This window comes from Poecilia formosa, unplaced genomic scaffold (assembly GCF_000485575.1).
Source record: "Poecilia formosa unplaced genomic scaffold, Poecilia_formosa-5.1.2 Scaffold74, whole genome shotgun sequence".
Taxonomy (NCBI): Eukaryota; Metazoa; Chordata; class Actinopteri; order Cyprinodontiformes; family Poeciliidae; genus Poecilia; species Poecilia formosa.
In genome coordinates, this window is record NW_006800013.1 from 59906 (window position 1) to 84189 (window position 24284).

The 24284-nt window shown below is 38.3% G+C and overlaps 3 protein-coding genes across 4 annotated transcripts; 1 reads left to right on the forward strand and 2 right to left on the reverse strand.

Annotated features, from left to right (window-relative positions):
• Positions 1-5145, forward strand: hdac12 (histone deacetylase 12). Its single transcript, XM_007555935.2, has 8 exons — positions 1-175; positions 299-442; positions 1762-1921; positions 2002-2198; positions 2285-2435; positions 2560-2676; positions 3832-3974; positions 4073-5145. Exons 1-8 carry the CDS (start codon positions 89-91, stop codon positions 4094-4096), a joined length of 1023 nt encoding a protein of 340 aa, XP_007555997.1. The 5' UTR covers positions 1-88; the 3' UTR covers positions 4097-5145.
• Positions 5146-5157: 12 nt separating this feature from the next.
• On the reverse strand, positions 5158-14083 carry trmt9b (tRNA methyltransferase 9B). Of its 2 annotated transcripts, none has more exons than XM_007555936.2 (4): positions 13799-14083; positions 8724-8920; positions 8339-8512; positions 5158-7093 (listed from the first exon to the last, which is right to left on the reverse strand). In XM_007555936.2, exons 2-4 carry the CDS (start codon positions 8878-8880, stop codon positions 6141-6143), a joined length of 1284 nt encoding a protein of 427 aa, XP_007555998.1. In that variant the 5' UTR covers positions 8881-8920; positions 13799-14083; the 3' UTR covers positions 5158-6140. The 2 variants fall into 2 exon arrangements, with proteins under 2 accessions (XP_007555998.1, XP_016528876.1); XM_016673390.1 differs by lacking the exon at positions 13799-14083 and adding an exon at positions 12902-13060.
• Positions 14084-20067: 5984 nt separating this feature from the next.
• n4bp2l2 (NEDD4 binding protein 2-like 2) lies at positions 20068-23942 on the reverse strand. Its single transcript, XM_007555937.2, has 6 exons — positions 23784-23942; positions 22107-23143; positions 21894-22018; positions 21646-21734; positions 20468-20544; positions 20068-20380 (listed from the first exon to the last, which is right to left on the reverse strand). The coding sequence occupies exons 1-6, from the start codon at positions 23790-23792 to the stop codon at positions 20212-20214; spliced, it is 1506 nt and encodes a 501-aa protein (XP_007555999.1). The 5' UTR covers positions 23793-23942; the 3' UTR covers positions 20068-20211.
• Positions 23943-24284: the final 342 nt, after the last annotated feature.

The window sequence follows — 24284 nt, forward strand, 5'->3', positions numbered from 1 at the left end:
CGTGACAGGAGATGGCAGCAGCAGGAACAGTAAATTCAACAAAATTCCCTCTGTTAGATAAGCAACTGTTATTCAACATTAGTAAGAAATGACTTGCATGAAGAGAATATTTTCCAAAACCCGTCGCCTTGTCGGAGTCACTCTCGCCTCTGGCAGATGTTTCCATGCGGAACTAGTAAGTACTAACGCTCCATAAAAAAACGACTTGCAGGTTGTTGCAAACGCTGAGGCAGAGTATTGACATTACATGAGCCCGTCTGGTTTCCAAACCTCAGAGAACCTCCTGCTCACCCCACAGGTCAGAACCGAATCCAGCGGACTGCCCATTGTTCATCACAGCAAGTATGTGTGCGAGCTTCCAGCAAACCACAGGTTTCCAATGGCCAAGTTTCCTAGAGTTTTACACTTTTTACTTCAAGACCAAGTCATCACAGAGAGACAGGTGAGAAAGACAGTAGATTAAACTGTAGTAGGAAGTAGGTAACCAGGCCTTCTGAACGTGTTTTATCATTTTCTTTTGCTTTTCTTTGGCTGCTTTTCCCCATTTACTTTCAGATTTTTTCAATTTGTCTAACAATTTTTTTTAGTGCATGACATTCTGGTAGGAAAAGATCCCAAAACCTGAGGGGGAACAAAAGATGCACACGTTTAAAAAATAAATAAATAAATAAATAATAATAATAATAATAATAATAATAATAATAATAATAATAAAAACACTAAAGAACCACAGTTAAAATGTATCAAAGTTTTTGTTTTGTTGGCAACTGCCAGACATTGTATGCAGTTATTTTTTAGTTTTATTTAATCTTGTAAACAACTACTAGTAATAGAGAACATAGTTGACATTAACAACTACAATGCACTACTCATATTCCTTGAAATATGCTACATTTTGTCATTACAACCTTAAATGTCATTGCATCTTACTGGGATTTTATATGGTAAACCAAAACAATACAATTGTGAAGTGGAAGGAATGGGACACATTTCAATTGTTTTCATTTATAAAACTGTGAACGTGTGGTGTTCATTTGTATTCATCTACTTTGTAGAACCACTTTTTGGTACAATTACAAGACAAAATCTTTTAGGCTATTCAGGGTGTCGTGCAGTGTTACTTTTCTGACTTACAAAGTGTTTTTTTAATGAAATTTCAGGTTTTAGTCATCATTTCCCACCTTTCCAAATTAAGACAAATTCAATATTGAAATAAATAAACTCAATAATTTAATCAATTGTGATTAGGGATTGCCACTGTATGGTTACTTATGATCTACTGTAAGGAAATGTGGTTTTATGACTCTTAATAAATGGAAGCCAGTATTTTGGTTTCATTAGGAACTCGTATCAGTCATATATTTTAAAATGTTAGAGTCAGCTCTTCCAAACGAGTCAGAGTGCAATGGAGGGTTTTCAGGTAAATAATACATAACAAATGAAATTATGTAAGTTAGTTGAGACATTTTACAATTATTTATCTCATACTACTACAAAAAATAAACTAATTTATCTTTGGTATAAAATAAGGTTTTGAAATAGGGGAAAGGTAAATTGACTGAGAACCTCAACTTTGCTTCAGCTTCACAGTTACGAGCTGCTTTGTCTTGGTTTGTTTCTTAAATCACAGTAAAAAACACAGAGGTTTGAAGTTGGAACTTGACAATACATGAAAGAGCTACGTTGATTATTAAAGAAAAGCCTAAGGTGAGTAAAATAGGTGCAGTTTCCTGTTAATGTTAATCTCCTTCCTCACAGTAGGTTTGGGTTCCCGAGATTGCCTCGAAAGACTTGCTCGGCGCCGTGCACACTGGGGATTACCTGAACAACTTCATAAGTGGAAGAATAAACGAGCAAGAGCAGCGGAGGACGGGTTTTCCTTGGAGCGAGGGCATCGTGCGACGGTGCCGATACGAAACGGGTAAGAAGAACGAGATTTGAGCAGGAGGCCTGACAGCTAGACTGGATAGAAAAGTTCACATCCAGACTGCTTCTAAACAGGTGGGACTGTTCTCGCTGCTGAAGTCGCTCTACGGAGGGGTCTGGCCTGCAGCACGGCCGGGGGAACCCATCATGCTTTCCCCAGCTATGGCTCGGGGTTCTGTCTCCTCAATGATTTAGCAGTCGCAGCCAAATACCTCATGAACAGCTCATCAAGGAAGAGAAAGGTTTTAATCGTGGATTTAGATGTGCACCAGGTGGATTTTAACTCTCTCTGTCATTTTTAGTTATTTTCATTTCTGGAACTGACTTTTATTTAACTTCCTTGTTTCTGTGTCCTTAGGGTGACGGCACCGCTTTCATATTTAAAGATGAGCCATCTGTGTTTACATTCTCAGTGCATTGTGGGAAAAATTTCCCTGTTCGCAAACAACAGAGTGACTTGGATATCAGCGTGGAGGATGGGCTGGAAGACAAGGAGTATCTCTCCACAGGCATGTTCACAAAGACGTTCAGAAAATCTACAATGTTTCTTTCGGCTCAAAGAGCATATTTGACATTTTTAGGTAAAAATATTGAATTTCTATAGTTCAAACTGCTTGATTCTGTCATCAACAGTTGCAGAGCACCTACCCTGGCTGCTGGAGACTTTTCGTCCGGACCTGGTTCTGTACGACGCTGGTGTTGACCCACATCGGGATGATGAACTCGGGAGGCTCCGTCTGACCGATCAAGGTGAGTTCTTCCTCTAGTATTCAGTTATCCTTATGTACACACTGAAGCCGTTTTCACATTTACACCTCAGTGCTGAAATGTTCCAGAAGGAAGTCAAGTCATACCGCAAAAGCAGGCTGCAGTTCTTCAAGCTCATTTTGTAAAGCGCTGCAGTAAAACGTTTCCAGGATCAGAAGATGCGCAGCCATAAGTTAATGCTTTGATTGTTGATATCATAGATAAAAGAAAACACATTTGATATTCCACCAACAAGCTGTGCAGCTTTTTCAGCAAAAACAGCCTTCAAAGTGCTGCTGACAGATGCTGCCCTGGCACTCAGTTTTCTCCATATTCAGCAGCAAGAGCCCATTTACTGCAGTGGAAAATCCCCAGATCTGAAGTATAGAACTCAACAGTGCATGCTAAAAAAAAAACAACAAAAAAACCCTGAATTTTGAAAAGAAGAGATGCAGCTTTTGGGAGATTTTGTAAAGCTTTAACCTGCTGATACCACTTGAAGCCAACTGCTGTTTCTCTTCACGAATGTTAGTCTAAAATATTTACAGCATTCAGATAATTTTTTTGTAGCCAATAATTATTTAGTCTAGGAGCAGAAGCAACTTTCATACCAGGTGTGTGAGAAGAGCAGTAACTGTAAAGTAATATTTAAAAGAACAATTTCAAAGTTAACATTTTAACTGGGTTTATTGGCTTACTTTGGCTGACAGTTAGCACTGTTAGCATTGCTAACTTTGAACAGAATTGTATGTGCATTTCTTTGAAAATTTCAACCATAGCCTCAATGCTGAAATTTCCAAACCATCTAGAATAAAGCAACTTTGCTGCAACACTTTAAGTCTTCTTACTATGAGCTGAAGTTGGTACTTTTTGTACCAAAAAGAAGAAAATTTTCTAATATGAAGTAACCAAAACCTCAAACTGTTTTTTTTTATTTTTATAGAAAATAAAAGAACATGTTCCAGGCATGTCCCACTGGGAGTCTTTTTGGTCTCTTTTGTGTTCACCAATTAAAACACAAAACATCAGAGTTTTGAGTTTCAGATCTGCCAATCAGTCATCAAGGTTGATTGGCAGGTGGAATTATGATTGGCTGTTGAAAACCAGCTTCTCTGCTAAAAAAAAAAAGGGTTTCAAACACTGTATTATTTCTTCTAGGGCTCTACCAGAGAGATCTTTATGTGATGAAGACTGTGGTGAAGAGAGGTGTTCCTATTGCTACCGTTATTGGTGGGGGATACTCCAGAGACATCGACAAACTGGCCCTCAGGCACTCCATCGTCCACAGAGCAGCTACTCAGGTAAAATAATCTCAGCGTCCTAAACACATCTTATCGGTCCAGACATCGTTTCACATATAAAGTGAACAATTATTGCATTTGTGTTCTCCTTGTTTCAGGTTTGGAGGGAGTGTGGAATGTAAAACCAAAAGGTGAACCATGACCTTTAAGAACCAATAAATAGAAAGCAACAACAAGAAAAGGCTGACGATTTGTACCTTTGTTGTTTTGTTGTTCACTAGTATGGAATTTAGACAAAGCAGTTTACCTGTGATTAAATGTTCACCTTTTTTTTACACCAACATAAAAAAAAATGCTCAATGTGCCAACATAAACAAGTCCTGGAAAGACACAGCCTAATGGGAGCGCATGTGGAAATGATCTACGAATCAAAAAAGGTTTTGTGGAACCGCAATATCCCCGCTATACTTTCTTATAAACCTTTTAAACGACCAACTTCTACCAGATCATTGGGGAAAGGTAACCGTGGAGAACAAAAGATGGCGCTAATATAGCAGTAAAGGAAAAGACGTGTTGATGCATATCATTATGAGTATAATCATATGCATGATTATAAACATAACGATATGCAAGGTTATATTGAGAATATAGACATGTTCACAGCATCTCACGTTACAGACGGATCATGACCCTAAACATTATTGCAACACCTCAATTATGGACAAAATTATTTAATGAAGAAAAAGCTATTTAAAACCACGAGACATTGAGGTATCCACGCCGCACAACATTAATTGGTCCACACAGACTTTATTTAAAAAAAAAAAAAAAGAAACTCATTCTTCTTGGCACAATGAGTACAGATAAAAGCACAGAGTCAGATTTTAAAGCGTCACTTTTTTCTGCCATCTTCCGACATGAAGCAGTGACACGTTAATGGTACAGTGCAATGTTTCATTCACAGTAAATGAGGCAGTTTATTTGCTGAAACACACTGCTGGTTTTTTTTCAGCTTGTTACAAGACATTATGCAGCTGTTCCTGATATTAACATCAAAACACTTAAGACGGGTAACACCAGTATTTTAGAAGATGTTCTAAGCTGTTCAGAGCACTACTTGTAAAAGAAATGACTTACAATGCCTTGCAAAAGTATTCGCACCCCATGGAATATTTCTAGATAACATTTTTCCAAAGATTTGAGGCGATAGACAAGCACAGAGTAGTCGTTTTTAAAAAAATAAAAATAAAACAAAATAAATATAAAAGTGGATTTCTATTTGTATTTAGACCCATCAAATCAATTACTCCTACATAAAAGCCAACCCATTACCTCTAAAAGTTGCATGTTTAAGTTGCACAACACCTTCTACCTTTAATTTTCAGTATAAATAGAGTTTTGTAAGGGCATCACAGATTGGTTAGAGAACTTTAGTAAAAGAAAAACTGAATAGTGAAGACTGAAAAACACCAGGGTGGAAGGGTTTTAGTTATGAAAAGGTTTAAGGCAGGGTTAGATAATGAAACAATAACCCAATTTCTTCAGAATTATGTGCCATCAAATAAAAATCCCAATCAATTTAAATAAATTTTGTGGCAGCAACATGACTAAAAAAGTTAAAAGGAATATTAATACTTTTGTAAGGCACTGTATAAGCCATCTATTAAACAACTAACAGAGAACACAAACAGATACTGTCCATTTGGCTCTACATACTCAGAGGTAACATCCATGTTTTCATAAAACAGGCAGACAATAAGATTCCTACACAGATAAAATGATTAGAATACCAAAACCAATGGAAGTTTATAATGTCAGTCAGTCTTTCTTAAGTCGCTTTGGCTTTTAAGCCCAAAAAGGAAAACAGTGCAACCATCAACATCCCCTTAGATTTGAAAAGAGTTCAAATAAATAGAAGAAAGCTCAAGTTGTGTCATAAGGTTTCCACCTCTTGCTTTCACACAGAATAAATACTTAAAATGTTATTATTATTACTATTATTATACAGTATGCCTTCCTAGCACACTGCTTTGCTCTGAGCTGAACCATTTTACTTTAAGACTCCATCTTAAATCAGTGCTAATAATAATAATGTAGAAGCAGAGGAAATGATCTGGGTGTCTGTAGCTACAACTGCACATTCACAGACATTTTCCTGCGTTGAATGTAAAGCGTTACTGTGTGGCGAAGTGCTAAAATTTGGCCCACACACAACATGAGTTAAAATCAAATTTTCCATAACTGAACCTTCTCTGCCACCACACACCAGTTGGCGTGGTCAAAGTAGTTGTGTGTGACATGGAGCTCTTCGACATGATGCTCTATCAGCTCTGCCAGCTCTCCCTCTCTGAAGACGTGATAGTACCTCAGACAGGAAGCTTCCACCTGCTCCTCGGGACTCTGTGTGCCTTCCTGTCGCCCTGTTCCTACTGGCCCCCCGGCGCTTTGATCTTCAGACTGCCTCAGGTTCTCCTGCTGCAAGGAAATAAGATCCGGCAGAGCGAGTGAGCCACACTCCTGTGCTAAAGATACTGAGACACCCTCATTTTCTTTGCCGTTATTGTTGGTTGGGTTACTAGGGCCTCCGGGATCGTTCCGATCTTTTTGCAGGTCTGTGTCCGAGTCAAAAACGTCCTCCTCTGATCCGATCACAGACGGAGGGGAAAAGAAGCTCGAGACCTGTTTGATGAGGCCTCGTCCTCTCGCCCGCTGGTTGGGCTTGTTCCCCTCATTTTCACCTGTGGCTGACGGTAAATGTCTCAGGTCTCTGGAGGACGGCCAGGAGATGGCCAAGCTTCCAAAATCAAACACGGAATCCAGAGACCTGGAAAAGAACCACAGTCTCTGTGTCCTCTGCTGCGGCACCGCCTGGGTCACATCTTCTTCATCGGCCACAGAGGATGTGCTTCTGACCTTCCTGTAGTTTTCAGCGTTGTCAATGGCTTCACTCACGCTCTGTGCCGCGGCCCGCCTCCTGGGTTTGGTGTCGTCTCTGTTGAAGCTGGAGGACAGATGAGGGTTGGGGTTCCAGGGCACGAAGATGTCCTGTTTCTCGAATTTCCGCCGCTTCTGCTCCATGGCCCACACGTAGATCATGATGCGTCCGCCAACTCGCAGCGTGCGAGCCATCTCCTTTATTGCCCGAATGCGACGCTCTTTGGTGGAAAAATGATGAATGACTGTGCAAAACACAGGCTTTTTTCAGAATAAAGAAAGATGGAGGGAAGATGTTTACAATGCCCTGGGAAAGTATCTATTCTCTTTGAACCTTCTCACGTTTTGCCTTGTTACAAGCACCAACTTCAGTCTATTTAACTGGAATGTGTGACTGACCTACACAAGTATCACACTTACATAAAGAGAAAGGAAGATGATACTTGGGTTTCCAACATTTTTCTTATCAATGAAAAAAATCTGAAAAGTGTAGCATAACTTTTTAGTTTAGGTTCTGAACTTGAATGTGAAAATCTAACTCTTGAACATAGCTCTGGCTGTGCATTTAAAGTCATTGTCCTGGTGAACACCAACCCAGGGCTCATAATCTCGTGAGCCCTCTCCCCCCCCACTCAAAAAAAAAAAAATTAAAATAGCAAATTGGTTTGAGGCTTTGTGCTCTCTTAATGTTGACCCCCTTTACAAGAGATCTGAACAAACAAAAGTGCCATTATTGTCTCTGTCTTGTTGAAATTCACTGCAGATATTAAATCAAACCCTTTGCTATTCAGTTTAAACACTGAAACAATACTTAGATTTATAACATTACAGGACAAAGTTCTTAGGATTGCAAAGGGCCTACAAAACCACCCACATGGTTTGGGTGAGTGATTATGTCTCAGGAGGTTTTTTCATTGTGAGTCTTTGCATTTTCATACAACAGAATGATAAATGGTGGCTTTTATTCTAGAGTATCAGACAAAGATGACAGAAAACGCATGACGCTTTCGGTTTCGAAAACCAATAATTCTCCTTTCTATTTTACAACAATGCACTCATTTGTTTTGGTCTTTCACCCAAGATCCCAATAAAATTGAAGTCTGTGATTTTAATGTGACAAAACATAAAAAAGGAATTCAACGGGTAGATACTTTTCCAAGACACTACTTGATTATTACGTGTCAACACTTGTAAGAAACAAATCATGCCATGCACTGAGAGTACACACTGTAACTGTGTTTTTGACTGCTGCCCTAACTGAGCATAATATTACACTGTTAGTTGGAGGAAACATGAATTATTTCACACTGTTGACTTGGCAACACATGGTGCTGTAAACTGATGTTTATCATTAGACGTGGTAATGAAATTTACACCAAATGGCAGCTACAGATGTTGAGCTCATGCATACGAAGGGAGTAATAAGCTGCGTTAGTCATCTTTAACTGTGTGTGTGCATGTGTGTGTGTGTGACTGTGTGTGTCCAATACCGGCTATAGAGAGCACAGCATCAAAGCAGCCGTCTCTGTAAGGCAAGCGCAGGCCGTCGCACATCTGGACCTCGTGTCCTTGGCTCCAAGCAAAGTCCACCAGGGGGCGACAAACATCACACCCCAGCTTGAACACCTCCTTGTTGATATGAAGGTATTTGCCATTGCCACAACCTGCCAATGACAAAACAGTTAATTATATATTTATATATATATATATATAAAGTATTACAAATAACATAAAAGACAAGAGGTTTCATTACATGCAGTATTCATTTGCTGTTGTATTTTAAGCCTCTTTTAAATGATGTGAATATAGACAAGAACAACAAAAAAGGACATTGCTGTAATTATCATGTCATCACATTTCTGAGGCGACGCCCACCGATGTCGGCCACGATGCTCCCTGGAGGCAGGTCCAGCAGGAACTGCCGCACTTTCGGCCAGGCTTTGTAGCGGCTGTCATTGAAATATGGAGCAATCTTGTCGTAGACACTGTGCACATGGTCCCTCTCCAGTTGACTGGCAGCCTCCTCCATCATGTTCGTCGCGGCTGCCTCCTGCAGCCTCACAGCTTCATGGCTGCAATGGCAAGAGAACTCACTAAACCATCAAACATAGCGCAGAGAGTTGGAGCTTTTTCACACTTTGTCATTAATCAGCGCCAAATATTAGGATTAAACATCTGAATGGTGTGGGGTACGTCTGTATTCAGTCCCCCTGATATAGTATTTTGTAAGACCACCTGTGAGCTGTACTTACAGTTGCAAGTCTTTTGGGGTACGTGTCGATCAGCTTTGCACAAACAGAAACTAAACCTTTGCCCTCTTCTTTGCAAAACAGCTCAAGCTCAGTCAGATTTGATGGTGAGCATCTCTGAACGTCAATTTTCTCATCTCAAAGATTCCCGATTGGATTTAGGTGTTAACATTAGCTGGGCTACCTAACTTATTAGTTCAGGGGTGTCGAAAGTGGGAGTCATTTATGGCCCTTGGACTGATTTTGTGTGACCCCCTTCCAAATGCAGTTCAAGACTGATACAAATTTGGCCCATCCAGCACAGGTCTTCATCTGTAATCAAGATAAAATTATTACCAACATCATTTTCTTATTATGGGAAATGTTGAGCGCAACACAAAGTATTCATGTTTTTATGACCAAATTTTTAGAATACGTAGAACCATGTTTATCCAGAGACTAACTGAAAACCCAACTTTTCAGTACCCAAATCAGCTTTTATTTAATTGGCTAGAGAAGCATTTTGAAAGAAAGTGAAGTCCTGTTCTTACAGCTGAAAATTATTTTGTTCGATCGAGCCCAAAAGAATCCAAAAACTAAATGTCTTTCTTTAAATACAGCAAATGTGCAAAATTCCTTTTATGTTTTGAATCTAGGATGAATAACATTGTTTTGTACAATAAAACAAATCAAACTACTTTATTTGCTTGATTTCAGTTTTTTTTTTTTCCATCAGATTGTCTTGGCTTGCGAATGCTTTTGACAGGGACACCCCTTTATTAGTTACAAGTCCAGCCCTTGATGTTTTACAACCCCTTACAGACCCAGTTTTGTTTGCAAGTATTTTTGTCCTTACACTTCACAGGTATACACAAAAGTACTTATTTTTAGTCTGCTAGTTGAAATTCCACTAAAGTGTATACTTTGGTAAAGCACTGCAGTTACTCAGCTTGGCTGGAGAGAAAAACACCTAAATAAGAACCCCAGGGAACAGCCTGGTGATGTTTTTCACCACATGCTTGTTAAGGTCCAGCGAGGTCAGCTGGCAGCCTTAATCAGCAGACACACTCCAACGTGTGTCAGGCAGCAGCAGTGGAAATTTAATGCCAAATGTTCTGCTGTGTCCCTGGAGTAGCGGCAGCGTCAGCCAGCTTTCTCATGTCCATAATGCAGTCCTCCAGATGAACATACCCTTGTTAGGAAAAACACAGAAGTCGTCTAATGAAGCTCTGAGCAGCTCCAGCTCTACAGCGGTAATGTGAAATTGATGTTTTAAAGACGGAAGCAAAATGATTCCTGGTGGTGTCAAAATGAACCACTGCAGGAAACCACTGGTATCACAATCAGCTTGTAAAATTGTCATTGTAACTGGGATTTATACAGCAGCATTGTGTAATAAATATTTTGACTTTCGTTGAGATTCCTATTATGCGATTTACCCTCTGCTGCATTCCTATCCTGAAACGTTCACAGATGCATTCTGGATCCGTTATCCACGGTTCTCCCTGCAGTCCACAAAGTTTATTAGAATGCAGCCCCTTAGCTTCTGCGGTGCTGCTGCTTTGTCACCCTCAAGCAGAACACTACAAAGAATTTTGATTATTATATAAAATGATTACTTTGATATATTAGGCAACAAATGCCTGAAGATGCAGCGTCCTTATTCAGCTGGTGTGTTTCTGATCTTATACCGAACCTCATGTGGTGGCTTCTAAGAAATATTCAAAGGAGGAGTTGTTACAAAGGCGAAGAAATCAATGCTGTAGTTGTTTCCATAAAGATTAGTTAGACCTCAATAGTTTCACACAAAGCATTTTTTATTTTTAATGTGCAAAAGTCCTACAATACGTACAATATGACTGGTTTAAAACGTGGAAATTTCTATTTTATTTTATTTTTTTACACAAATATACAAATATTTTCCTAATTTAATGCGTAGAGAATGAAAGACAGCATGGATAAGCAATGTAACTGAATATACTGAGTTAAATGTGAATTAAATTAAACTCTGAATATACAGAATCAAACAATTAGACAAGTTTCATCAAAATAGTTTGAAAACTACCCTTTGCAAAATGTTTGTTTACATGCTGTTTTCATTACCAACCAAATGAAAGACATTTTTGAATTTTGTTGTACATGTCACAATGGCAATAAAGGTAAGTGAACTGAATTACCTCCAGAAACTGGAGTGTTAAAGAAATTATCAACATGAAGCAATTTGAAGTTTGTGGATGACTTCTGGTCTAAGATTTTTGTAAAGCTTTCAACTTGTGTTACAACCTGTGGCCAATTTTAATAGTACTTTGTAAAGAAAAGGTATTAAAACTATGTTAGCACAGCCTTTCTTTTATTAATGGTGAAACATAAGTAGAGGTCATGTTATGCTGTAAGTGTAAAAGAGCAATTCCAAAAATATTATTTTCAAACAATAATTTTACTTTCACAAAAAGTTGACTTTTTAAATTATTTTAGCCGTGCAGTCAGCAGAGATGGTATTGCTAAAATGTGGGCTTTGTATTTTTTCCCCAAACATGCATCTTTCTACATGCAGCATATTTCAAAGGCTGACATTTCAAATGGACAGAAAAAAACTGTACACAATCCATCCTTTGTGTTACCTGCTTCAAGTCTCACCCTCTTTTGCAACCTGAATGAAAGACAGACATTTCTCAACATGTAGACAAACCAGTTTCCATCTCTCATCTCTGGGCTTCCTCAGGCTCCATTTTAAAAGCTTTTTTGATTACCAGCTAACTTCAAATCTTCTTCTCAATCTTCTGTCAGTAAAAGCAGCAATGCTGGGCTTTAAACAACTAAAAATATATTGTATTTTTAAGTTTCTTACCAGCCTTTCACAGCTCACTAGGGATGAACACGGTGAATATCATGCATTTCTGGTCAGCAGCCAATTTCTCAGTACATCTCCATTTATTAACACCTTGTAACTCACTACATTTCTATTTATAAACTAAACTGTACACGATGAATATGAAAGTTTTCAATTTCCTTTCAGCTGATCTTTACTGTTTCGTATGCGTGAGCAAAAATAATATTCAATCATTAACACCCCCCCCACACACACGTACGTTACTGCAGTCAAGCCAGTCTTGATGTGGTTTGCACACAATATGATCAGAACTCAAAACCTTCATTCAAGTCAAATTCAAACAAGCTGTTCCAAACCGAACAAAACCTTTATTGAAAAAAACCGCATCTGCTTCAAAGTCTCTCTGGGAGATATTGGCCACAATGCAATACCTGACAGGTTTTTGTTCTCAGATTTTCTGCTCCATGCAATACAGTGACGGGTGCATCATTCCTGTGAACTGAAAGCATCAGATGAAAAGGCCTCACATCAGACACACCTGTTTGAGCATCCGTTGCAAAAATAAAGCATTAAAAGGCAAGCAAAACAACTTTCACTGCTTATTCGGCAACAAGAGGAAAGCTTCACATTTATATTTATTAATATGGTCTTCTGTAGACACTGCTAATTCATGCCTGAACAATTTAAAGAACCTATCCAGCTCTTTAAAGTCAATCAGCGAAAAAACTCACTAATTTAACCAAAGCACAGCAGTGGGAGCTAATGATCCATCTAATGCCAGACATTTCCCCCCCTGATCTCTTTTTACAGTGTGCACACAATGAGGATTGTGGGAACAGGATATGCATGGGGAAGACTGAGCAGAGACATATTAAATGTCTATTTTAGTCTATATAAACTGCCAGATCCATCTCCTCAGTGTGCCGATGTACTCTTCTGGTTATGAAAGTAGGCTAGCCAGCATCCCTCTGTCAGACCTATTTCTGGATACTTACATCATCCCAGCGGAGTGGAAGTAAAACATCCTCCACATAAAGCTTTAATGCAGCCTCATTTACTATATTATCAGTGTTGGAATTGGAGTTCTTTCTTCTGCTCAGTAGACTGTGGTAGTCCTCAGCTGACATTATGTAACCAGCAGCTGGGAGGGCTACAGCACTGGCTCTGACTGACAATTGGAGCTAAAATTAAATCAGGGGACAGATGCGATGCATGACAGACACAGAGCTGTTGGAGGATCGGGACAATTGGTGGATAATTGTTAATCAGTCAGTTTAAATACAAAAATAAAAGGAAGAGTTAAAAAGGGGGAGAAAAAACAATTACAAAGTGCCATATAGATACAGAATTATGCACAACTGATAGCTCAAAAGTGTTTGCATTAAACCCAAATAATTCTGGTTATATGTATGCAAAACCAGGATGGTAGCCCAGATATGGTGTACTGCAAAAGCGGACATCTGAGCAGAGGGAGGAACAGGAACTGATTTACCCATCAGGTCTAACAGTTGTTCCATCAAAAATATGAAGAAAGGGCTCACGAAATGAAAACATCCTCGAAGCTGGTACCGTTTTAACAATTAACAGTAAATATTGAGTTTATTCAAAGCCACAGGATAGCTTGGGGGATTTTTAAAAAAAATCAATAATACTTTCTAATTTAAACCAGGTATCCAGACAGATTCATGCGAATTTAAAAACAAATAGTTAGACATAATTAGTTTCTGAACTGGATTTCCCGTCAGCTTAAATAAAAACATCAACGCCAAATGCTTCACTCCTTATGCATTTCTAAATATAAAGGCAATTCACCTTAAATAAAAATCAGTTCATGCACTGAATTGACAGTCCAAATATAGTTTAAAAATGAACACAGTGTTAAGTTCACTTACTGTTCTGGTGTAATTATCCGCCCCTATCCTCAGGTCGCCGGAGTTAAACTTCCCTCAGTGCTCCAGGCGAAGGATCTAAATGGTCGACCCGTCATGAGGATGGGCGGCAGGTGCTGGTCACAGAGGCGGCGGAAACATTGTGAACAGCGTGGGGAGGATGGCTGGAGTGAACCGAAATCTATGGAAACACCCCCCGTCTGAGTGTGTGACCGCCTGGAGCTCAACCGCAGCACGGCATCATATCCATAGCATGTTGGTGCTCCTCACGAGGCAAGGCGGTGAGAGTGTAAGAGAGCACTTCCTGTGGTGCATTTCAAAATAAAAGTCCGAAATTGCGAAGGCAGAACAACAATAGAGCAGTGACATTTCTTTACTTTTAAGCATTTTATGCTCCTTAAATTAAATATGCCAGAGGGAAATCCAGACACCTCCATCCAGCTCGCAGCTCAATCTGCAATGAATGCTTGATAGGTCTCTGGGTGATTCCTCCAGCAAAAAAAAAAAGAAAAAAAAAAAGCTGATGTATTTCAAACAAATATACATTTTTTCCAAAAATATTTAATACTTTGTTATTTAATCAAAATATCCAAATCCAGGGGTACATTGGAGCTCCTCTAATAAGAACTGACATCTTATCAGTTTTGTTCTGTTTTCAAGTTATTACTCTTGGTTGAAGTCTAGAGATCTGTTTTCTCTTGGGGCACTTTTACTCAGCCAGTACAATGCATATTAAAAGGAAGGAATTATTTATAAGACACACAAGTCTGGTTGTCCCAGGGTCCTAAGGACACATAAACAAGACTGCTGTCTGAAAATTGAAATCAAACTTGAAACTTTTCCCCAATTAACATCTGAAAATACCAGCAGTTTCCAGAAAGTGGCCCAAGTGTCATTGGTACGTCACACCATCCAGCCACAAAGTCATCTCACTCTTAAACAAGTCAGCCAATGCTGTACTGTGACTATTGGCAGCTTACAACTGTCACAGCGGTGGGTTGATTTCAACCCCTTTATAAACTGGTAGTTTCAGACAACACACACACCCAGCAAAAGTCATAAACTTTGACTTTGATTGTTTTATGGGATCCATGTGCACATCCAAAAATAACCCCCAAAAGCAGTGGGTTGGACACCCACGCTCCTGTGTTTCTATTTTCGTTTTTATTTTGAAGGCTAAAAAAATATCTTGTTTCTGCTCTAACTGAGGTGAACTTGACTAGGCCGATCAACCGTTGGTGTGTACGTAGATGACAAGCTGTGCGGTCGCGGCACACGGTTGTTATTGGCTGTTAGCCTCACGTGACAAACACAACAAACAACGTGAACGGCAGCTGACAGCGCACGAGAGCTTTTAATTTCATGCTTGGACCCCTTTTTCCAATCAGCGTAAATTGACTTTGCAACAAGATGACAGCAAAAATAAACTACACAACAACAAGATAACTAAGCAACTTAAATCTGATTTTTTAATTATTTCTACCTTAGAAATCAGGTTCCTGTTTATCCTGATTTTCTACTTAGAAACCCAACATGGATTATGCAAGAGGCAATGTGTTTTTCAGTGGGGAAATTAAGAGCCCATTCCCCTGCTACATTTAGTTTGTGTTGTCCTGGTGAGCCAGCTCTGATTTTATTTTTTTCTCTTTTTTTGTCTTCTGATCATTAGAGGTAAGAGGTTCATCACTGCCATTCAGGGAGCACAAATCACCAATCACAACTGGCTTACATAATCATCATTCTAAGCAGCCTGCTCTTTGCAGCTGCTGGCTTCCTCACATAACAAACCTGAAGTCACCTGGCATGCAAATGTGTGCAGACAAACACACAGACGATTATAACAAATACACACCTCTTTCACACTGTTTGATTTGCTCACTTTTTCGACAGCTTTCTTTCCAGGAAGAAGCACAAGGTCATTAGCCCCTCCATAGATGACCTTTCCTGTTTGTGATTTCCTGTTGCTGAGCTGCATATTGTGTCATGGTTACACAAGTGGTTGGCAAGTCTTGGTTGTACTTTTCTACATGAGTCAATCCCCTGTGACCAATGCTGGCATGTGAGAGGGATTTGGTTAGGAAAAAAAGTGCAAAACACAAAAACACTGAGTCATTGATGATTTTTTTTTTGATTAATGCAGGTGTTAAAGATACATTCAAGAGAGCAAAACACAACTGCTAAAATATAATTTATAACTTAATAATAGGGAGGTTATTTGCAAGCAGGCTTTTAAGAAGTCGCTAATCAACTTTGCTTCCAAAATGATTGTGGACAGAAGTTAGCAGATGTTCTTCCTTCTATTACAATCAGACTTGAAAGAACTGCTCTTACTGTGAAGGCCCAACATCTGAGAGTCCGTATGTAAAGGTCAACTTTGGTTTCTGCATGAAAGGGAGTATTAATTAGGCTTAACACATGTGATAACTGCTCCAAGAAATACTTCAGTCCTGAAAATAAAGAAATATTACATGTTGGAAATAAAAAAGGCAATAAAGAGAGTTAAAGTAATACTGATTTATGGGATAAATACAAATATATTTTTTAAAATAAAAAATGTACTTTCCTATTTGCACTGTACACGTTTTAACTTTTTTTTTGGTCACACTGAAATATTTATGATCTTCAACACAACTTTAACATCAGACAAAGATAAACTGAACAAATGCAAAAGCAGTTTTCAAATGATTGCTTCATTTTGTAAAAATACTCAAGCCAACTTGGCCCTGTGTAGACGAAAGTCACTGGCCTTCTTGCTACATCAATAAATAACTTTGATTAACCAGAAATCTGAGTTTCAGAAACCTCACCTGGGCCTTATTACCACCAGATCTGCAGAATAAAAAAAAAAGTTATACAAATAGGATCTTTCAGAGAACATAATCGGTTAAAAAAAGAAAATGCGTAACAGCAGTCAAACCTTCCCAGGAGTGTCATTAAGAAAAAATAACCATGGAAAGCCTCAAGACACAGCTGACCAAAGAAGAAAACACAAAGTTCATTTTGGATTTAGCAAAAAAAAAAAGAAAAAGAAAGAAAAAAAATCATGTTAAGAATTTCAGTTTTTAGCATGATGTTCTAGGGGAGGGTTGCTGGTTCAGGATATGGACAATTTGCTGAAATTAATGGAACCACACATTCTGCAACAATAACATTATGGTTTTGGAGTGGCATAGTCAAAGTTTATACTCAAATTTGTTTGAAATTTTGTGAGATGACAGCTTGCATTCAAAACCCCAAAATTCAAAATTTACAGAACTAGCTGGAATGATACATATTTTTTATGGTTTTGAATTCATAATCATTTAAAACCCTAACTATGATGGGGCAACAGTCTGCTGGTGGTTCAAGAAATATAACATGGAAAGGGCATCAGAGATTTCTATCTTTTTACTAGAAGGAAACAAAATCATAAAACTAATGCCAAACATTGGATGAAGTAGTCTGGAATTTTCAATTTTTCTTAATTGCTGAATTTATATTCATAATCACCTTCATTTGCATGTTTATGTGGTTTCTCATTATAATAACAATGTCACATCTCACACACTTCATTGCAGCCGCTGCTGCTCCAAAGCACTCTTTACAATTCTGCATCTCTCAAGAGGTCTCCGTGTCCAGATTGCTTTCAGTCATAACCGTCTCTCCAATCCAATTATGCCCAACTAATGCACTATGAAATGTGAACATTTGAAATAAAAGTTAGTATCTGTGTAAAGCAGGGCAAGGCAACAGGTTTATGAATTTAAATTGACTATGTGACTGATCAACAAAACAGAGCACACTTGTACAGGAAAGAAAAAAATAATCTAAAATGTGTGGCATCCACCTTTCAGATCAGTTTCACTACAAACTCTCAGCTACAACAGCCCCCATACACATCACTTTGTGCTTTTCACATCAATTGTGTTCAGCATCAATTCACGGTAAATGTCATCACGAGGCATGTAAGGCAATCACTGAGGTTCTGAGCCATGTGAGTTTGCAGATCTTACAGCTGGGATTGTGGACTCGAAGGGGCGTGGCTTCCAACCGGGAGTTTTCACCTGCAGGGGATCCCCTCAGGGGGATATCTATGATTCCCTGTGCATTTAAAGCTTTAAATAAAAGCATGTTAATATCTTCATCGGATTCTTCTACTCAATGCATTTTCAGGTCAGAAAGACACGACAGGATCATACAAGTCTCCTGTCAACACTCAAAAATCTGAACAACTTCAGATACTGGTTTTGCTTTATGCACGTCACACCTATTCTGCAGATAATCTCAATTTGTATTGTACACTCATTCTTCTTTGAAATTTTCACTAAATTACCAGAAATACTAGTTTTCCCATATGAATTATTGCATTTAGATGTTCCAATCACTTCCATGGCCATAGGCATAAAAACAAGAAACTAGGCATATACTGCAGACTTTTACAAAGGTTTGTGTGAGGCTGTTTTGCTCAGATGTATCCTGTGCAATAAATCCAGTCACCAAGTTATTCCAGTTAGTGGTAAAATCTGACAGTGAAAGCGACTGGGAACGACAGCAACTCAGCCGTGAAGTGGAAGGCCATATAAAATCTCCGGGCATAGTTTGCGGATGCTGAGGAACAGGGGTCGCAGACTTTGTGCTGAGTCAAAAGCCAAACTTGACGTGACTGTCAGATCAGCTCAAGAACAGTGCCGACAATGTCATAAGGTCAAAGTAAAAAAAAAAATAAATAAATAAAAAAAAGCTTTTAGGAGAGAGAGTCAACAAAAGCACACAAAGAGAAATTACAGCCAAAACAAGCGATATCTTTAAATCCATGGTTTAAATAGGACTGTGCAATTACTTTAATTCAACAAATTTGAGGTATTTAGCTGGCTAGTGATGTGTTTTCACATTTTTTAGTGCTTTAGCATTTCTCAGATTGATCGACTTAAAAAGTTGCAATTTAAAAAAAAAACTGCAATTCATCTGTCAGTGTGGAGTACGCTGCTTCAAACAACTGCATGGTGTAAAGCCTACAAGAGAGGATAATAAATATTAACATCATTTTCTGTTTTCCATGCACTTGTAATATCTTTTCTTTTAATTAGCCTACTTGGTTGCACATCTCTATTAATCTGGGTATGCTGTTAATAACCACACCATACATTTTTTATGATTTGTTTTTAGACTTTTTACATTTTTATGAATATGTTTTCTTACACCTATTTTTAACTTGCTGCTGGTAGACCTGAATATTCCCACTGTGGGGCAATAAAGGATTTTTCTATTCCATAATATCATGATGCATGAGAATGGGAAATCATTCCCAAAACCTTTATAGAGATTGTAAAAAAAAACAAACAAACAAAAAAACAAAAACAGGTTTGCTTAAAAAAGAAATAAAAGAAAAAAAAATCACCCAACAAACTGACCATGAAATAAAAGCAGTCTCAGTCTCATTCGAGGAGAATGATTGCTCTGGGTACTTTGCACAGGAGGGATTACAAGGAAAAAAAAAGTTTCACCTTACAGCACCGTGTGCTGCTCTAATGAGCACCGGAGGGAACAAGGAGACCACGACTTATTTCCTGAGACAGTAATCCCAGAATGTCAGAGAAAGATTCTGCACTGAAGCAGTTTCACAATGTATTATCATTTTAACTTGCTTGAGTTACACACAGGTTATACAGCACTGGTCAGCGGAAATGACAAGAAATTCTGTTTCTATTACTGAGTCCTTTGTGTGTGTTTTTCACTTTCACGCTCCAAACTACTCAAAGACAAGTTCCCTGGCTTAGACTATTAAAATACTGATCCCGGTTGAGCTTACCAATAAAAGTATTACTGATGAAAACCTACCTTATTGCATAAAGTCACAGACTTTGATAAGAACACCAAGTGACTAAACTTTTTGAAGTACTGCATTTTATACTTAACTGAGAAAAAAAATAAAAAATCACTGTAAGATCACCTTAAAGTGCAATGACGTATGCCCAAAGCTTACGCATTAATGTACAAGACCATATTCTTCAGCAAAGCAACTCCTTGCCTTGTATTGGTTGAGCCACAGACAAATAAATCCTAAAACAGAACAGTGTTATGTCCGAGAATTTATTAAAGTCAGTGAACTGCACTAGTTTAGTCTAATAAGGACAGATTGGCGCAAGACAAATAGGAATCTTTTTAAAACATACTGTAGCTGCATATTGAAAAAATAAAAAAACTTACATATGAAATATTTGATGGAAAATATATACAAATCTGATTTCCCCTGGCAGAAATTAATAATAATAATAAAAAAAACACCTTTAAAAATATAGATTCATTTTTCTTCATTATAAATTTACAATATACAAAGTAATACATTAAAAACTAGAAATTGCCAAAAGTGACATTTACATGAGCACAGGTCTTACTTACTCTTTCGGTAAAATAAGAAGTTTTTTTCTCTATCAAAACTAACAAAAATGCATTTTTTTCCTAATTTGCTGCTGCTGCTCTGGTCGACGCCTCTGGTTGACGTGAGCCGGTTCATGTGAATTCATGACGATGTCTACGGAGATGGGAAACGAAAAGCGATCCATCATCTGAGCGATCTTGTCCTGAGGAACGCCATGTTTGTTCCTCCTGAAGGAAAAGCACAAAAAGGAAGGATGATAAAGAGCTGCTTTAAAATCTAAAAGAATATCTACAGAAAAAAAAAATTCTAATTACTTCTCCAATTCACAAGGGTCAAATTTCCAGCTGGTGTCAGGTTCATAAAAGTCCACTTTGTATCCTCTGTCCAAGGCCTGTAAAAAATAATTTAAACTGTTTACTGACTATAATGTATCAAGCAAGCAAAACATTATGACCACCCAACTGTGAAAGGTAAGCAAAAACATTCCTGAATGTACCAGTAAAATTTGTGTAGGGTTAATATTGTTAAATTGATAACAATTTTAGTTACTATTACGAATGTACATAAAGATCATGTAATCACATTAGATGAGTAAAAAAAGTCAATATGCAATTTGTTTACAGCCAAATTCCTGGCAAGTAAGTTACTTCTCTAAAGAATGAGTCTAAAACCCAAACTTCAACACACATTCATACGGTTTTGGTTATAATCGTTGCAAAGTTCTATTTAGCAATATATGAAATCTGCTTTCAGGTTCCACTTCTGCATATTCTTTATCTTTTTCGGTATTGTACCCAACCTTTAGATCTTTAGATTCTATGATCATCAGTTTTATGACTCTGCACTTTGTTTGCAGATCATATGTACTTTGCCCTACAGATTAAAGAACAGCTGCACCTGTCAGACAGAAACAACTGAAATCCCTGTTTTCTGGGTAAAGCTTCAAAACTATGTTCCTTACCATGTCAAACTAGCTGGTTTTAGATAATGCAAACAGTTATTTTAATTTAACTCCCTGATGTAATTAAACAATTGGCGGAGGACAATTCTTTCAGTTGTCCTGGAGATAGTTGAATGTTCTGCATTTAACTCCTTACAATCTGGACATGTTGCTGCTCTGCATCATGGGGTTTAGAGTTTTGTCACACTGTTCTATCAGCTTTTAACTTTTAATGACCAAATGCATCAGCACATTTAAAAAAAAAAAAAAAGAGGAGTCAATGACTGAACGAACATACAAAAGTAAGTCAGGTGAGGATAACTAAATGAAATTCAAAACCTAATCCAGATCATATTGGCACATTTAAGCCTCTTAAAGGAATATGAGGATAAAAATGTAGTAAGGCAAGTTAGGATCCTGCAGACACTGCAAATTACTATATTTTGCATGAAAAACTAAATGTGTTTAAACATTTCACTTTTAAGTGCTCATAATGACACCTTCGTGTGCTAGCCTTCTGAACGTTAAAGAAATAAATAAGAAGCACCTTACCATTTTGACATATGGCTTCATCTCCCAGGCTTGGAGGTTTGTGTTGTCAATAATAATAGGAGAGCAACCATCATGCATGGCATCTTTAGCTGATATGGGATTGAACATAAACACCAATTATTTAAACAATCCAGAAAAGACTGTAGTGATCCAAGTTGTCATGAAATCTTGTGATTGTAAAACCTTTTTTTTATATATATTTAATCCACAATTCCCTGAGTCTGAACATGAATTTACTGAGACCTCACCTCTGCTTTGGTTCCATTCATGTGCCGCCCCTAGAAGGCCTGGATCATAGTGGTAACCTTCTTTTTCAGCAAAGTAATCGTCCGTGCTGAGAATTATTCCACTTGGGCCAGAGGACAGCAGTTCTCTGAAAGATGTTTTTCATACAAATGAAAAACAAATAAGGAAATCCAATACAAATTCCAGAAAGCAAGTTTGGTTACTCATAGGTGTACCTGGCTAGTGTGGTTTTCCCAGATCCTGGTAATCCTCTCATTAAGATCAGCACCAAATCAGACTGATACTCACACCTCTCTTCGTAGGGTCGGTAGTCACGCTGTTGTTCCCATGGCTCAATTTCTGACATAAACCTTGGAGGCCTGTCGTAATCGTCATTGCACCGCTGCCATTCTTCTCTTCGTTCCCCAGACCACCTGACAGGTACGTCATTCAGATCCGTGTCATAAAAACTCTGATCATTCCATCCAAAGTTCTGCGGGGGGGTTTCATGACGGCCCTGAGGAGGAGCAGGAGGGATGAACACGTTTGGAGGTGGACGACTTGAAAATGGTGGAGGATGAAAATCCTTGTGATGATGGTTCCTCATTCTTGAGCCATTTTGGTTGACTTGGATGGGGGCTGGAGTGTTTTGTGTATTTGAGAATCCAGACTGGTGTGAATGGTGAGGGAAAGGTGGCCTGTGAAATCTAAGATCAGGTGGCCTGTTAGGTGGTGGAGGATAATCCCACTGGTTACCCACTGGCCTTGGCCTTTTGAGCTGGTATGGCTCATTTTGATACCAGTGATCCCAGGAGGACTTAGTTGGTCCACTGTTGCTCTGGTAACTGTTTATTCCCATAAAACTTGAGGTGGAGACCATTTTCCCATCAGGTGTATCCTGAGAGTGTTTGCTGGTAGGTAGTTCAGGCAGGTTGAGGTTAGGCTGGACATCTTTTTTCTCTTGATTATCACTAATCCGATACGATTGATCTGGTGTATCGATCTTCTCAAGCTCTTTGTAAAACATACTCAATGAGTCTTCAATGTCAGGCTTGGTGAAGATCGCTTGTGGAGGAAATGCAGGACCAATGAAGGCAGTGCTGGTGAGCCCTACCTCCTTCAACACCTTTTCTCTTAAACATCTGTCAGGATCATTTCTCTTTAATTCAGAACTTTTGTCATCAGAGTCATCTTCAGACTTTTTAGCATTTCCTCCCTTGGAAGCATCATCAGGGAGTTTGAAGCTTGTGGAGGACGGATCAGGTTGAGACATCTACAAAACATTTCAAATACAGGTGCATTTTACTGACTTAGATCACCATCTAAAAATTCATAAATTTCAATTCAAATTGTGAAATGTATTTAATTATATAAATTATTTGCAGAGACCTATATTCTAAGTGCATATTCTGTTAAGTTTTGGAATGGAATAACTTGAATTTGACGAAAGTAATAAGTAAAAATTTACTGAAAATTAACCAATGAAAATCACACATTGATTTTGAATTGTGGTTCAACGTAGTCATTAAAAAAAAAGCTAATAAACAAACCTGGACAAAAGTGATGGTACCTGAAACTTAATATTTTGTTCCTCATTGTGTGGTCTCTTTCGAGAATACCAACAATGTTGTGCACGTGTGTACAGTTACTTACTCCCGCCAACACACCCACAAAAAACATCTTACCTGCACAACATGATAGTATAGTTTTTATCTAGAATGTACTCATGCCCAAACATATTTACTCAAATGGCCATAAGCAAAAAACAAAAAACTGGCTGACATCGAAACTAACAGTAACTCATTAGCTAAAGCAGTGGAACACGAGGTACACAATGGACGAACGGGGAATTAAACTGAAACCACTGCCTCTACATCTATACTTAGACCAATTTTGATTTACGGCTTGCTTACCTTACACATTCAGAACGCGTAAATGTTGCCAAAGTTTAACAAGACAGTTGGCTCCCGCTTTCAACATTTCACTTGTCCTATGTTGTGTTTACGGAAGTGACGTTATTCTTTCGTTTTCCAGTCAACGTTTTTTGTGAGCGCCCCCAACAGGACTGATGTAGAGGTTGGCTTAATGCTACGATAAATCAAAGTTTGCTTTCCTGGAATTCTAGTGTTTACAGACATCTATTCGCAAGACTTAAAAAGTACACATTGCAAGATGAGCAGACCGGCAACCTGGTTAGTAGTCCATATTTAGTTTCACAATAGACTTGTATGTAAAAGCATTTCTCAATTCAATTGTGTTACTGTGGAAAACTACCGTCAACTTGGTGTATCAAAAAGTAGCAGCCCAGTCTGCATTTCAGATTCCCAAAACTAAACGATTAAACGTATAGTTCAAACAAGAGTCAATTAAAAAAACAAGTGCAGAAGTGATGACTCTTAATGTGAAGAGCAATT

Coding starts and splice junctions, on each gene's coding strand:
- hdac12 (XM_007555935.2), top strand. CDS start 89: ATGACTTGCATGAAGAGAATATTTTCCAAAACCCGTCGCCTTGTCGGA. Junction 176..298: donor GATGTTTCCATGCGGAACTA/GTAAGTACTAAC, acceptor CTCACCCCACAG/GTCAGAACCGAATCCAGCGG. Junction 2,199..2,284: donor TGGATTTAGATGTGCACCAG/GTGGATTTTAAC, acceptor CTGTGTCCTTAG/GGTGACGGCACCGCTTTCAT.
- trmt9b (XM_016673390.1), bottom strand. CDS start 12,939: ATGTGGAGGATGTTTTACTTCCACTCCGCTGGGATGAT. Junction 8,921..12,901: donor TTCCACTCCGCTGGGATGAT/GTAAGTATCCAG, acceptor TTGCCATTGCAG/CCATGAAGCTGTGAGGCTGC. Junction 8,513..8,723: donor GAGCATCGTGGCCGACATCG/GTGGGCGTCGCC, acceptor TGTCATTGGCAG/GTTGTGGCAATGGCAAATAC.
- n4bp2l2 (XM_007555937.2), bottom strand. Junction 22,019..22,106: donor GGGAAAACCACACTAGCCAG/GTACACCTATGA, acceptor AACATCTTTCAG/AGAACTGCTGTCCTCTGGCC. Junction 20,545..21,645: donor TGAAGCCATATGTCAAAATG/GTAAGGTGCTTC, acceptor TATTTTTTACAG/GCCTTGGACAGAGGATACAA.